Here is a 17117-nt window from a genome sequence, read left to right on the forward strand (position 1 = left end):
CAAGTTCGGTTCGCAGTGTTCGAGGGCAAAACCCGCGCTTGGCTAATTGCTTATCGCGTTCATATATATTGTTTTTGTTTTTGATTGTTTTTTTTTTTTTTGTACTACTATTTGCCAACGTTCGACGTGTGTATCTTATTTTTTTTGTTTGTTTTGTTGCTGCAATTGCCACTGGAAACGGATAACTGCAACTGCAACGGCCAAATGTAAATGAATTGCTTTAGCCAACAAATTAGTGTGTGGCCCATCTTTGTGAGCCGAGTGCGGCGGCCCACGAAATGTATCTCAAACTGAACCTGTCGCCCAGCCGCAGCTAGTGCACAATATACAATTGCATTTGCGGCCAAGTGTCTTGTGTGCCTATTGTCCGCATTGTGCTCTCTATGTATAGGGTATATGCCCTAACATAAAACATAATAATTGTGGTGCACAGTTTCGGCTGACTGCTTGCAAAAAACAAAAAAAAAAAAAAAGATACAAAAGTATCTCGAGCGCTCTTTCCTATGTATGTGTGTGTGTGTGTGTGTGTGTGTGTAATTTTGTTGTTCAATATTTTGTGCTTGTACATTTTGGCGCTCATTTTCATGCGTTACGCTTAGCTGCAATCTGTGTGTGTGTGTGTGTGCTTGTGTGTGCTTGTGTGTGCTTGTGTGTGTGTCCAGCTTAGCTCACAAAATGCTTAGATGAAAGCCAAAAGCCGCAAAGGAAAAACGAAAACTCTTTGCAAAAGAGAAAAAAACAAAAATCAAACAAAAGCGAGAAATTGCAAACGAAATTGAAATCGAAATTGAAAGTTGCCCATACATAGATATACATACTCTATATACTATATATACACACACATATATATATATATATCTGTCGGGTGGATCGCATCTAAAATTGAAACTCATACCGTCCTCTACCAACACAGAGTCATCATCAAGCTGCTGCTATAACATTTGGGAGGCAGTGGCCGCCCCTGTCCACGCGAAATATGTCACAATTCCGAGATAATTCATGGGTGAGTTGAGCTTCAAATATTTGCAACCAAACCGACTAACTAGTTACACTAACTTTGCTATGTGCCCAACAACAATTAACCCCGTAACAGCAACAACAACAACAACAACAACAACATTTGGCCTCTTGGCTTTGCACAATTTGTGCATGGATGCGATGGACGACATCGTTAGTTGCCCCCAGTCCCCCCCCCCCCCCCCCCCTCCCTCTTGTCCAGCTACTGTCCCTTGTCACAGAGATGCGCAACTTAATTAGTCCGAATCGTTAATTAACCTGTGCTGCCATCTATGGCCCGATTGGCCAATTGGCCAATTGGCCCCCACGCAACTGCATCTGACCCGATTTGCCGTTCCACTCTGCCCCCCCTCCCTTCCCGCCTTCCCCACTCTCTTGTAACTAAATGGAAAATTGCGTTAGATGCTGCTGCCACGATCTACAATATGATTTATTATCCAAAACATTTTGGGGCCAAATTGTGCGTGCCTTTCGTATTCTGATTCGCATTCGAAATTTGCCGTTAAGCGCTGCACAGTGGGGCAAGAGCCTCAATTATGCCACAATGGCTGGCCTAGTTTGCAGAGAAATTGAAACAAACTTTTCAATATTGAAATATGCAAACACAAAATTAATTATAAATTCAGGGGTCACTGCATAAACTTGGTTCGCGTTGCGGCAACTAATTTATTTATATCAATATAATTCAAGTACTAATTGCTTAATTTTGCATTCAATTAAGCAATGTTTGTATAAATCAATTTCTTAAAGGTCAGGTTAGCGAAACATGAAATTATATAATGAATGTTTTTTAGTGTTTCATAAGCAAGCCAGAAACTTAAAAGTTTTATTCAATGCATTTTCACAGAATTTCACCTACATGCGTGAGAAATGAGTGGAATGTGAACAAAATTGTTTTGTATACAATTTGATCAAGCTATTTTATAAGGAATACTGCAAACTTCTTTTTATTCGATATCATTATTCGCCTCAAGGAAAAAGTGAAAGGAAAGATATTAGCTTTGGGACGGAAGTGATTAAATAATAGCTCCCACAACTTATTCGTGCACATATTTGCACGGAGTGGGGTCTAAGGAATTTCGTTAACAAGCGTGTAAAATGAGTGGAATGTGAGGAAAATTTTTGTTGTGATTATATATTTATATCAATCGGTTAAAGGGGAGATGCCCGCAAATACTGTTCATAGCTCAACACAAAATAGATTTGTTTATGTAAGACTACCAAAAAAAAAAACAAGTAAAAGTAGTCTAGCAGAAAGTGCCCCCCCCCCCCCCCCCCAACTGGGAAATACCCTTCAAAAAGTATTCTATTCCTAAACCAGAGCCTGTATACCAAAAAAAATTAATATAGCTCTCTTAATTCTCGAGTTCTTCGATATTTATCGATATTGTAAAAATGAAACGAGATATTTTGGACAGAAAGCGATACAGTCTTCAGGTCTTTAGCTTATGTAGTTTCGCTTTTAGCCCATTTTCCATTGAGCTAAACGATAAATGCGTGTAGACAAAACGTTTTCAGGTGAAATCTCAGCACAGCTGAGCCAGTAAAAACTACATGATGTCTGGTAATCTAGATCTAGTTTATGTACGCCTCGTATGCTGCATTATCGAAGCACGTATTGTGCTGTTTTTTTTTTTTTGTTGAAAATTTGTGCTTAGTTTCCACTGTGCGCCACTTTCTAGGGAAAATGTTCTGCGCAAGCAATATAAGATTGTTTTCTATGCAAGACGCGCTCTGTCTCTATCGCTCTCTCTCTCTCTATCGCTCCCTCTAATCACATTATGGCCATTAAAATGCTTGGGCATATGCTGATAAGATGTCTGACAACGCCCTCGCTTGGACGCAGCAATTCCGCAATTGCAAGCAAACTGGTCGCATTGATTGCGCAAATGTCGTGACTGAGATGTCGGCGCATCTTTATTGCAGGTGCCGCGCCAAGTTCAATTACGCCAAATTGTCATCAGCCATTGGCCGAGCCGAGCAACGGCCAACGGCCAACTATCAACTATCAACTGACCATGGCCAAGCCAAGCCAAGCCGTGCCGTGCCGTGCCGCGCCGTGCCGAGCATAGCCGGGCAGCTGGTTTAACTTTCACTATGCACATGGAACTGGGTACGTGATCTTCCTGCCGCATGATGACGACGATGACGTTGACGTTGACGTCGGCTCGATGACTCGCTGATGCTGCCTCCTGCACATTTTGTCATAATTTTCATGTGGGAAAATCTCTTGTGTGTGTATCTGAAAAACGTTATTATTTTCTTATATTTTTTTTTTCTTGTTTTTTGCACGCCAGCCTGCCCAGGCCGCAGCCTATTCAACTGGTTTGCTGGGTTTCCATTTGCTGTTTGTTGTTTTTTTTTTCATCTTTCTTTCTGTTTTTTTTTTTTCATTTTTAAATCTTTTTTGGCATGTTGCAAAATCGTTTCCACATAATGCGCCCGGCTGCTGGGCAACAACAACATCGAAAACAACAAGCACGACAATGAACTTTTAATTACCAGACTCGTTTCGTAAAGAAAATATTTAAATTAACTACAAAAAGTAAGAGAGAGAGAGAGAGAGAGGGAGAAAAAGCGCGCACAAATAAGCATGTTGGCAAAAAGCGAGTGCGGAAAAACTTTACTGTGGCCACCGGATATGCAGATGGCGATCCCATTGCCATTGCCATTACCACACGGCAGGTGTGCCATGGGCCATGGAGCTGGTTAGGCAGAGGAGCAGCCGCAATTGGCTCCATTTGGGATGTTGATTAGATTTGATTTGCAGCTTGAATTTCCATGTGGATTTCCATGTGTCGCAAGTACTTTGAGACGCGGCCAAATTTATGAGTAGACCAATTGCGCTTGCCGCGGTAATTGGCTGCGATTGGGAAATTGATTGGCAAAATGCGGTTTCGATTTCGGCGAAATTCGCTTTCAACGAAACGATTATTCGTAGTTGTTGTAATAGTTGTTGCTCTAAACATAAAGTCGAAACGAAGAAAGCGCTTTAACTCGAATGAAAATTGCGATTGGTGAGCTTTAAGCAAAAATTGCCAAAATCAGAACTTTAATCGAAGATTAGACTCGACAGCATAGTTTCTCAAGAGTTTGTCAACATAATGCTGCTTTATATTGGCCAAATCGGTTAACTAAATCACGATGATTCAAGGCCCAATCCATCGGATATATCCTATAGCTTCCATTGGAACAATCGCTTGCGAATTTCTTGTCAAGTTTAAATGTGAAAATCAAAAATGTTTCTGTTCAAAATGTTCCATTTTTGTACATTTCTTGTCATACAAATATCGCTTATACAATCTTTAATTCCCACATGCCCACAAGCAGAAACGGATGGAAATTTTTCACACATTTCGGTAAATCCACGCGTGGGAATCAAAAACTCCTTTTAATATTTCTAAGAGCTGGAAACTTGGCGCGAGCAAAGCCGGGTAATACCCATTTGTATTAAATTCCTACTTAGCAGAAAAGCTAGTTGCATATTTGAGAAACTTTGGAATAGAACATTTATATTAACCAGCATCTTTTTAGAAATCTTCGTGATTTCATAATAGATGTATATTTATATATATATATATATATATATTAGGATTCACATTCATTCGAGTCGTTTGGTTAGATTTCTTTAATAGCCCGTACTTGTTGGCATTTTGTTGTGGAGTCGGAAGCTGTCAGAGCAAAGAAATTTTGCGACAATTAGCCAGTGAAAGTGCCGAAATGGATCGTTGTGTGTGTTTGTTAATACATTTATTTATTTAATTATATATATGTATATATATGTTGTTGTTGTTGTGCCATGACAGATTAAATGGCAAAGAGCTTAACTAAAAAAAAAAAAAGGAAAGAAAAGCCGGCCAACAAAACGAGGGGAGGGCCAGAGGGCAGGCGACAACAAAGCGAAGCGAGGCAACTGACAAACAAAATTAAATAAAAAACTTAGCGCACTCAACAACAACAACAACAACAACAACAACAACAACAAGGCACAAATGTGTGTTAAATATACGTTTTTATTATACTTATGATTACAAAGATATATATACTATATATATTTTAAGTTTTTTTGTCGGGCGCGCGCAAAAAATAAAAGCTCCGACAACAGCGACAACTACAGTTAGGACAAGCTAAGATACGACCGGACAGTTGAGTTAGGTGGAAAAGCCAATGTGGAAATCTGGCCCAAAAGCATTTCCAGTTGCCGGTTGGCCAACAAAATGCACTCGAACACGGCGAGTCGCGTCGACCTTGAAACGGGGGCACACCAAAAAGCCAAAACCCAAATGAATTAACAAAAACAGACCCAAAGACAGTTAAAGCCGCGTCACGTCGTCCAATGCTACGGTCAGCCGAGTGGCCCATATACGCGTTCATTGCGCCCCAACAGCAGCTGCAGCTCCGGCGCCGGAGCACCAAAAGCTGCGACCGTGGCAACTTGAATGTTAATTGATTTTCAAGACAGACCCCAAACAATTCGAAATGGTAACAGAAACGTGCCCAGACTTGGTCTCAAGCCGACCTCGTTAAATGCAACAACAGCAACAGCAATAACAACAACAAAGGCAATGAGATTTGGAAATTTCTAAGTAGAAATTTATCAATCCACCCGCATGAGCTTGCGATTTTTTATTTGTTCTAAATTCCCAAAAGACATCAAGTGCTAGAGAGGAGCGCGTGTCGTGTTGCGCACGCAACACTCAAAACTAGCCAAAACAAATATCTAACCATCTAACCATCTATCTAACTATCTAAGTCGTAAAAATATAAAAATAGAAAAAAATTAGCATAAATTATCGTTCAAATAAATATTGCATCATTGCAAAAAACTGTCAACAGATTTTGAAAAATATTCGTGACACGTTTCAACAAAAAGATTCCAAACAAAAATTTTATAATTGGGTAACATTTTCTGTAATATATAATTATAATATTTATTATATAGAAGTTTGTTTATTTTAGAAAAGAAATTTTTTTTTAGAGAATTTTAAATAAATATTCAACAATATTAAATATTTAAATATGTATGTACAATATTTTTAGAAAAATGTAAGAACACATTTATTTAATTTCAAAAATTATTCTTATTATTTATTTGATAATAATAAGAAAATATTTTTCCATACTCTGAATGAAAACAGCACAGAACCTCAATATAGTCAGTTTGAATTCATATCTAAATAGATGTTATTATACTCTAGTGGAAAGAATTGTGTGAAATCTTGACTCTATTTGAAAAGTGTGGCACATAAATAATTCGTCACGCGTTTAGTTCTAAATAATAATACCAGCTCGAATCCCTTGAAGCACTCAGGTTCTATTCAGAAACGATTCGCTTTGTTCAACCCACACTCACTTTGCGTTATTCGTATTTACTTTGCGTCATTCACTTGTTGTTGTTCTCGTTGTTGTTGGTGATTTTTACTGCTGAATGACTTTAATTGTTGCTCACAGCTCACCTGATAAACAATTGCAAACAGGTAAACATATAATCAACGAAATATTTTAAGTACGAGCATTTGTCATACTCGTACCGCGAGTTCTTCAAATATTTATTGCCAAGGCAATTGTTAAATTCATATGGTGGGCGTGGCTGTGCTAGTTAGTCCCAGTCGCACTGTCACTGACCTACATGGCCCAACAATTGTTGGTAATTGACGAAGGGTGCCCAAAAAGCCCAATATATATATAGGCATAGTTTGTTTGGGCTATATAAGCGTTATTCTAGACGAAATTACCCGGCATTGCAGGGCGCAATTGAATAATGTTGTGCTCAGTCTCCCAAATTGAACTGCTCCGATCCCGAATTGAATTGTTCCTAGGGACAATTCTTCTACGAATATCAGGCAAAGCTTATCCAAGGCTGTCGCATGTCTAGCTTTCCCTTGATTGCCACCGACTAAATAAATACCCGACCAAATAATATTTTGGTACTTAATATAGCTCACTTTTTTGATTGATCGTTTCGGTAGAAATGTTTTGGCACCAAAACTTTTATGTTGATAAGATTTTGACAACATTTTTGTTACCTATGCGATATCTCGCATATAGCTAAAATATCAAGCTATGCAAAGTTGTTTGTGGATATGTTTTAAAAGTTGACAAACTAATGCATCACCCAGCCCTTCAAGGGGAACGGGGCATTGGATCCAGTAAATTATTTCAATTGTCTGCGGAAAATATATCTGCGATTTGTACTCAAAAAGAAGAACAGGCCATTTATTACGAATCGATAGGTATCGATTTGAGAATTGGCTCTTTTAAGTTTATCTCGATACTTATCGATGCTTCCAAATTCTATCAAACAGACCATTTCGATAAATATCTGTTTTAAGTTTTGCCTTATTTGAGCATATCTCGATACTTATCGATTTGGTAGAGCTGAACATTTCTTTTATAATCGATAAATATCGGTGTGTAGTGTTGCCTTATTTAAGTATAACTCGATACTTATCGATTTGGAAGAGCTGACCATTTATTCCGAATCGATTGTTTTATCAGTTTTTTGAGAACATTTCGAGATCTCGTGAAGAGCTTTCGAACATATGAAATAAACTCTGGCACCAAAAGACGCCGATATCGACTCATTTAACCATTTTCATGCTTGGCTTCAACTGCAGCTGATTGTTTCTTCCATTCGAATGCTTTTATTTCCACTTTGTCTGCGCTTTACCATTGGAAAAGCTTCGATTTATGGCCTTTGGTTAAAATGTTACTTAAATCTGCACTAGATGTAGACAAAAAATTAGCTCGCTAGCTCGTTTTGATGGTCGACTGAAGTTCTCCTTGGGCCACAGACAGTTTGCTGAACTTTGAATTGGTTAGAAACGATAACGATAATATGACAAATCGAGCTGATTTCATTAGTCAGCTATTCGATTGCGTTCAATTTTTTTGTTCAACTTAATGATAAATCGCGCTTGCAACATTTTTCGCTGCACTTTTGTCCCTGTTCTCTCTCTCTCTCTCTCTCTCTCGCTGCCCCCGCGTGTCCAGACCGAGACGCGCCTGGCCAATTTCATTGAGCCGCATTCACAGGCACATTGCATACCCAGCGAAGTGTAAAACAAATTGCACTTCCAACAATGCCAGCGAGGTTGGTTTGAAGAATTTGATTGTTTCACAAATTACACAGATTTCACGCCAGCAAATGCTTGAATATATCACAAAATTAAAGCTTAACAAAATTTGATTAAAGCTCAGCTAAACTCTGCCTTGAATGGGTTTCTACTATATTATACCTATTATATAATATATATCTATATTCAATTGTCATTCTTACTAGCTCTACTGATGCACACTCTTGTAAATTTATGGCCGATTGCTGCGGCAGCCCTCGTTTTGAGAATGCCAGCGATTCTTAACAAGTTTGCCGCGTCATTTTGTCAATGGGTTTTTTTTTTTTTTTTCATTGTTTTTTATATATACAGGGAGCTCAGAAGCCGAGGCTTGCAGCTCGACATTCGAAGCTCGAGGTTTTGCATCGAATAGTTGGCACGTTAATTGCTGGCTGCAATTGAAACTGCGGGCTGGTTCTGAATTGGATGCAGAGACTGGTTCTGAATATGGTTCTGGTTAGACTCGTTTGACAAAAGACGCCACAGTCTATCTGTCGCCTGTTCTTGCCACATGAACTTTCTTTCGGCAATGATGTCGCCTAATTGTTGCCACACGCGGCGTATGCGCAACATTGTTGCCAGTTGCCCGTTGCCAGTTGCTGTTGTTTTATTAACATGTCTTTAGTTGCTTCAACTAAGCCAAATTGTTGTTGCTAATTGTTGAGTTCATTGATTTTATCGGCGCGCCAACATTTTGCAATCGCAGCCGACATCGGTCATGCGTCTATATATAGAAAGCGGAGCCCATTGAATCATCATTGGCCAGGCCCAAGACAGCAGCTAGTTGTTGTTGTTGTTGTTGCTGTTGTTGTTGTTGTTCCGGAAGTTGGCAAAGCCATAGTTTTGGGCACATAGACACGGCCAGCGACAGCGCTTGACTGTGGACACGGCACATGCCGGCACGTAGGCAATAGAAAGTGGACAGCACGCCTCCCAATCCGCCCCGCAATCCCGCTAACTATTTGACCGCTGCACCTGCGCTAATACTCACGACAAAAATAAATGCATTAACTCATCACAATTTGCACCTTAGATTTTAGCTATGTATTTACCTATTTATATATACACACATATATATATTGCTTATGTATTTACTGCATATTATATAAAATTGAAGATAATATTTAAATTTAGCAAAACTGCTCACGCCTTTTGCTACTTGCCAACCCGCTGCCCCTGCCCCTGGCCCTGCAACTATATTCCTATCTCTCTCTCTCTCTCTCTCTCTATCTGTCTCTCTCTCTCTCTCACTCTCCAATAAAAGCTCGCGAATGCGCGCTCGTACGGCGTGCTTAAAAGCTTGCGCTGCTCCGCTCGTTATGCCAAAAGAAAATCCAAATCGGCAATAAATCTCAATGCGCACCTGAAGCAACAGCCGAAGGATCAAAAAGCACAACAACACGAACAACAACAACAACCACAACAGCAACAACAACCACAACAATTGGAGGCGTTATATGCCAATGTTGAAGAACTTGTCCAGGCTGAATTCGAAGAGGATGCTCTAATGGGCAATGCGCAGGTAAGCGTTGAACACGAACATCTCCTAGTCGCTTTCATACGTGTTCCACCAACCAATCCAACGCCCGCCATCTAACCACAACAACAACGACAACAACAACAACAACAACAACAACAACAAGTACAACAACAAACATCTCAGCTCAGCTCAAATCAACTTATCGAACATTTACTCGTTGGCGTCAATTAATGGATATTAATTTTATTATGTGTTGCCCATGCCATGCCATCAACCACCCCCATGCCCCCCAACCCCACCCGCACCCACTGCACCACATCATTCTCACTGTGTGTGTGTGTAATTATATATTATTGTTAAACTCGTTTGGCAGCCCAGTCCGGGCCTATTTAGCAAGTAAGTGCAACTTATTTATAAGCAATTCGAACACTCAAAAGCTCCGGCCAACAGCTAGCAACAACAGACTTTTAATACCTATGCATACAGAGACCTGATCTTTTACCTGTTTATGCCTTGGCCTTCTTCTGCTTCTTCCTGGGCAAGTAAATATTTTGCAAGGTCTTCGGATCGCTGCTAATAATAATAATAATAATAATAATAATAATAAACTGTTTGCGCAGGTGCAAAACTTAAAGCTTAAAGCTTGGCTGCGACAACAAAGCAACAGCTCGAGCTTTCAGTGCAAGCTTCGCGTGAACGCTCTACCAGCCCACAGATGGCGCTAGCAATGCGTTCAAATATAACCCAAAGATAGTTATTGTATTTCGCTATGCTCATCGTTAACAACATAACGAATTAATCCAAATATACATTGATTGGCAGAAAAAAACAATAAATATTATAATTAAAAGCTAAATATTGCTTAAATGTTTGATTTTGGTTTCATTCTTGACATTCAATTATTTGGAAATGTCGCCAGTTTTTGTTTTTGATTGGTTTATTGGCGACCTTTACACGTTATAAATCTTAGCTTAGCTGTCTCGAGGTTCAGATAATATTCGAAATATATTCAAAACTCGCTAAAAAGAAAGTACAGAAGCGCAACAAGGCTATGAAAGGTTTTTTGGGCTAGTGTCTAGGTAAATAATGGGCCTAAAAAAGGTGAACGAATAACTAGTTGCAAAAAGAAGAATCTTTTGATTTGTTTTTGGTGCAAGGCAAATACCATAGGGAAATACCGTAGAGCCGTAATATATGCACAGTATATTGTTAGCAAGACTTTGTTTAGCTACAAATATTTATTATTATATATTACAATTATTTTTAGAAATTCTTAAGACCAAAAATCTCCCCATACACCCAAAACAGGAACCTCAGCTCAACCATCTAACTCTACTAAGTATTATAATCTTGCCTCTGTTTCCTTTTTTATTGCTTAATATCCTATTTGAAAACTTTTACGTTTTCAGACAGAGATCATAAAATTCTTCAGCAAGGATAAAATGGTTAAAATGGTTTTCTTCGAATTTTGAAACAGACTGACTAAATTTGAATTTTAGTTTTATATAATAAAAGTTGTTAAGGTTGAAAAACTTGAATTATTCTTCTGGAAGCAATTTTTTTAGCAATATTTTGAGACAAGATCAAAGAATGCTGGACTATCCAAAAAATTTATAATAATTAATAAAATATAAACATATTTAATAATTAATATTATATAAAAATATGTTGTTTTCGTGTCTTTAAACACACAAGTAAATGTGGAAAATGTCTGTAAAGCTATTTCAAGAACCATTTATGTAGAATATACACGAACCATTCATGATGCAACTATACACTGAAATACATCTTATAGACTTTAAATGCATTTAATAAACCTAAAGTAAACCAATGTTGGGACTCATTAGATACATATTTGGTGTTGGTTTTTATATTATCATCGACTAATTAAGCCGCTCGCATAACATGTCCATTAATCATATGCAACATTAACTAACTTTATTAAATTGATTTCTTTATGCTTTCAGGTAAGCCTCAAAACAATTCCAACTTCCAGTCAGACCAAACAATGCGCCGGCCAAGTAAGTTGCAATGTCTAATTAAGTTCTTATTTTTGTTTTTTTTGTGTGTGCTGATAATCAACTGATTGCCACATAAATGTCAAAAAATACAAAAGTCACAATGAAATGTAGCTAAAAAAACTACAAATAAAAAACAAATCGCCAAAAAGAAGAATAAAAAAACAAGAAACAAAAAAAAAAAAAAAACGATCAACGGCTTTTCGAGCATTATTGTCACATCTGTTGGAGATGTTTTTTTTGTTTATGGAGAGACGCAGCTGCTGCTGCTGCTGCTGCTGCTGCTGTTAGCTTGTGCAAGAACCCTGCGAATCTCGGTCAAGCAACAAGTGCAGCAGCCCGCTGTCGGCGTCGCAGCCGACGCCAGCGTCGTCGTGTGAACTGCGCCGTCTGTGTTAATCACGCGCTGAATGTTAATGCAAATAGTTATGCGCATGCACACGCATACATACATATGCATGCTGCGGCTGCGGCTGCTGCGGCGGCGTTTTCTGCTAAGCCGCATAAATTTACAGCGGTTATGCAACTGCAACTGACATTGCCCATAATACCGGTACTTGTCAACCGCAACGGCGGCATCAGCATCAGCAGCAGCAGCAGCAGCAGCAGCAGCAGCACGTGCATTTAGCTGGTTAAATTATTGTAGCAGCTAATGCACAGTGGTGCCAGGCTCTAGAAAAGCTGCGAAAAAGTTAATGCAACTATTTATATGAATTGTAAAGTATATTTTGTTGCTCATACTAAATACAACTATTGGTTGTATTGTTTTGAAGTTGAACTAATTGTTTTCAAGATATGTGCAAATTTATAAGCAATAATAATAATGTTAATATTGATAATGTCATCATGTATAAATGAAATTTACAACACATGAACACTACACAAGCAATACAATGGGGCCGTCAATTATATCTAGATAAACTATTTGATAGCATTTAAATATTTATCAAATTGCCAACAATAGGCGAAATTTTCAAATGGACTTTGTTTAATTTTTGTCGCTCTCCCAGGCAGCGAAAATAAACTTCAACTCTGGCCACACTGTGCGCAAACGGTACATGTGCGCAGACCCAATCAGCGAATACCGCTTTGCATGCTGCGACAACAGATGCTGGTACCGTAAGACTGCAGTCTCGTCCAAATATTTGGCCTACGCGTTGACAACAACAACAACAACAACAACAATAACAATATCGCAGCAGGTGCAGCGGCAGCGGCAGCGCCAGCGTCAGCATCGCCGTCGACGTTAGCTCTCTTGCGTTGCGAAGTCTCGTTAAGACGCAGCAGCAGCCGGCACGATGCGCTTGCGCTTCGCACTCCTCGCTCTTTTGAGCGCTCCACGCTTATGCGGCTCTCCAGTTGGGAGCACGCAGTTTCGTTGTGCAGTATACCCGCACCCGTAAGCGGCAATCGGGTATGCTAGGCTTTCAAAAACCAGTTGTCCAGTTGTTGTTTTAGACATTGTTAAGCACTAAATCTGATAAATGGGAATTTGACTAAGCAATCTATTGAGTATTGCCAGTGTTTAATTAATCCAGAAATTAGTGTCAAAAGTGTGTAAAATTGCAACTTTAAAACCCAGCTAAACCTTTAGTAAACTCCTGGTTAAAGAACATTTTTACAAATATCAAACTTCACAAAAAAAATAAGTCGTCGTCGGTTCAGTTCACTGTTCAAACCCATGTTTAGTTTTCAAGAAGGAAAATATGCTCTTTTATATCGTTCGTTTTTCATAAATAATTTGAATTTCATTCAATTTATACAACATTTTGGAATAAATTAAAGCATTAAACGTTTTTTTGCGAATCAATCCACTTTTGAAATAAATATGTGAAATAAGAAATTATTTCGAATCGATTCATTTTTCAAAAAAATATGCAGTTTAGCTTTCGATTTGGCTATTTTGTGAGCAACTTGCTTTGGTTAAAGGTTTAAAAAACTGAACGGGTTCGAATTAGACCCGACACAATGAAAGCTCTACAGTCATTTAGCTAGCCAAGTCTATTTTAGAAACGGGAAACGTTGATGCTCGTGAGTTCATGCAGTCGAGTCACGGGATCGGGTATCTGTATAGTCGTACCCGTTTCGTTTGAACCGTTGGTTCTGCCGTCGTCGCCGCCGGTGCTGCCGCTGCGGCTGCTGCTGCTGCTGCTGCTGCTGATGTGCTGCTGCTTCAGCTGGCTGCGCTTAGTCTGCCGTTGTGCGTCGTTGACGTCGCGTCGACGTATTTGCTGTATTTCGTAGCCCGTTGTTCTAAACAAAGCTGGGAGCCGCAGTCGCAACCGCGAGGGGCGTAGTAAATGCCGCCATCTGCTTCAACATCGCCGTCGCCGTCGCCGTCGCCGTCGCCGTCGCCGTCGTCGTCTTCGACGTTAATTTTGCGTTCACCTAATTAAAATCTCGTAGATTTTCGGTAATTTGCCTTTACATAACGCACACGCGTAAATTAATGTGGAAAGTGGCCGCGTGAGGTTTATTAATTGTATTTTTTTTGCTTGTTGTTTTTGTTTTTACCTGTTTGTGCGGTGTCATATGTGTGAGAAAACAACAACAGAACACATTGTGATCCACATTTTTAATCAATTTGTTGTTCTTAATTGTTGATTGATTTGCGCCGATTTGTGACAGTCCAAAAAAATGGGTGAATTTTCAAAAATGAAATAAAAAAAAAAAATAGACAACAAGCCAGAAACATGTGGCAATTTGCAAAAGTAAAAGCCGACCAGTTTGTTTTATCTGGTGCGACAGCAGGTTGCAGTTACAAGAACACCTGTATCTACAAATCAAACGAAAACATGTGCAGAGACCATAAATGCCGCATTTAATCGCTTGTCTTCAGCGACCTTCGGCCGCATCTTTTGCGGCATGTGACAAAATCAAACTTGAGCTTGAGATGCGCCAATGTTGTTGCATCTGATTGTCGGACGTGTGACAAATTACAAGTTGCACAAAAAAGATACATTCTATTCTGCCCACACATGTATCTGTGCACGTAATTTGTGTATCTTTATTAATAATGCGTGTCTTTACGCATTGCAATATGTGTATTTTTTTTCGATTTGTTCTTCTCTCTCTTTTCATATTTTTCTTTTTGGCAGCCAACTGCATTTAATGAGCGAAACTTTTCCAAATGAAAATTCTAAACATTTCTGCCACTGTTGTTGGGTTCTTGAAATTGTGCCAATTATTTTATTTCGGTTTCGGCTAAAATAGAACACAATATCATGCGAACAATATCATAGTATAAGTCTGTCTACAGATAGTTTTATTATTTTTTTTTTTGTTTTTCGATCTTATGGCGATCTTTTCACGCGTTCGGCTCCCTGTCGACCGACCCCATTAACATAAACACTGGATGCCCTTCCACACAGTGTTCATCAATTTGTTTTAGCCGTTAGTTAATTCTTTCAGACAAGGCGTCTCTTTAATTCTCTAAAGAACAACAAATGAGTGAACTGGCCACATTAGTGACAAGCACATAAATCCAACATAGTTCTACATCAGACAACCAATAGAACAAAAGAGCAGCAAAAACAACAGCAACAACAGCAACAACAACTCGCAACATTCCAATGGGTCAACAAAGAGCATAAGCCGGAATATGAAATTCGAATTGAAATAAAACTGCAGCCAGTGCTGCCCATTTAATAAAACAGACTGTCAGCCATGGAAGAGAGAGTGGGAGGGGCTGATTGTCAAACTTTGAAAAAGAAGTCGCTGGTTCAGCTAATGACTCGAACCAATGCCTCGCCCTAAAATTCGGTTCGTGCTTCTGATTTTTGACATCTAGTATGTACCCACGCTTTGTATTGTATTGTATAAGAAAAAAACCGTCAAATTCATAAATTTTGCAATAATACTTGAAAACATTATTATTTAGAACAATGCAGTGCGATTTGGACCCAGCTTTGGTTGGGCCTTATCCAAATTATCTGGCTTATAGCTTAAACCGGTTCGGCTTTGAACCAGTTTTAAGCACGGGCCAGTTGAAGTGGCAACTCTTTTTTCGTCTTCTCTATTATCATTTAGAACCATGTAATGCGATTAAGTCCCAGCTTCGGCTGGACATTATCCAAATTATCCGGCTTATAGCTTAAACCGGTTCGGCTTCAAACCGCCGTAGAGGTGGCAACTCTACTTGACCCCTATTATCGAAATGCAAGCAGCTTTTGTTTAGCATATGTCGCTGACACTTGCCGCTTGCTGTGCGCACTTGTACAGCTTTAGCCAGCACAGATGTCAATGACACATTGTCGGGTGGGTTTACATTATTTAAACTTTACACAATTATTGAACCCAAAGACCCATGCAGCTAGAGCCCGTTGTACAAGTCACACTCGAGGTTAATTATGTTAAATGGTGAATGCTTTATGTAATGTATGTATGTCACAATCTGAAAACAATCTTCGCTGATCTCAGGGGCCAGTTGCAACTGCAGCACACACTTTGATTGCCTGAAAGCTCATGCTTTAATTGAACATTTGCCTGGCAACGTTTCCGGAACGAGAAGTAATTCCACTCGAACATGTGATACTAAGCACATAACTCACTAAGTGACTAAACTCTCTGGATACATATTTTTGCACAGCTGCCAGGTAAAGATAAAAGCTGGCAATCTGGCTCGCAGTCGTTATCAGACGATTTAATCAGTTGTCTTAAACAAGCAAGTACATTTATGCCAGCCTATGGGAGCTGTTCGTATTATCGGGTCCATGCCAAGTGCTATATCATTACCCAGATAACTTAAATGATGTACAAACAAGTCTTTAGTCTATGTACAGCTGCAAAAGATGTCCATGAATGATTCGACAGTTCATTCAGTTAATTGGTATATATATATATATATATATCTGATTCTATGCCTGCTCAGAAACGTGAAACGCTTTTCTTTGTAGCACAATATAATTAGCTAGGTTTACCGATAGTCAACGGACTCTAAGCCACGTAGGCTTTCGTATGTGAAAGCCAAACTCTTGTCTAATTCTTAAACATAGGAACACATTTTCTACACCTATTATTATCACATTGCGCAAATAATACGAATACAGAAAGATGAAGTGGAAAAAGAATGAAAAAAAAAACAAAAACAATTTAACAATTAAATGCCTCATTAAGGGAACATTTCGCATTGTCGCCGCCCCGCCCGACCTTTTGCATTTGGCGCAACATTTCGAGATAAGTTGCAAAAATATTTGTTTAAGTGAAACAGAAAGCGCCGCAGACCGAACCACTCGCAAACAGTGCGACCATATAGGGGCAAATCGACGAATCGTTCAAACTGGCCTAGGTTGGCATCGGCTGTATTTATATACATATAAATATATATAGGCGGACGGACATAGCCCGGCTTTGCTCGGTTCAATTATTTACTCTTTATTTTTCCCACCCATTTCCTATGCTCACTTTGCTAAATATATTTATATCTTTTTGTTATATGTATATAGTTAGTATGTATGTAGTAAATCAGTCAGTCAGTCAGACAATCAG

General features: G+C 39.1%; 1 protein-coding gene across 2 annotated transcripts in view; it reads left to right on the forward strand.

Moving 5' to 3' along the window:
• Positions 1-17117, forward strand: part of Nost (Nostrin) — a 27942-nt gene continuing 10825 nt past the window's right edge. The window contains exons 1-3 of one of the 2 annotated variants that reach the window (XM_032439007.2): positions 1-206; positions 914-1003; positions 9397-9654. In XM_032439007.2, the coding sequence (XP_032294898.1) occupies positions 977-1003; positions 9397-9654 (285 nt within the window). In that variant the 5' untranslated portion in view covers positions 1-206; positions 914-976. The remainder of the gene's footprint in view (positions 207-913; positions 1004-9396; positions 9655-17117) is intronic. The other variant, XM_070211149.1, reaches the window with a different exon arrangement.

The sequence above is a fragment of the Drosophila virilis genome, chromosome X, assembly GCF_030788295.1.
Source record: "Drosophila virilis strain 15010-1051.87 chromosome X, Dvir_AGI_RSII-ME, whole genome shotgun sequence".
NCBI classification, from domain to species: Eukaryota; Metazoa; Arthropoda; class Insecta; order Diptera; family Drosophilidae; genus Drosophila; species Drosophila virilis.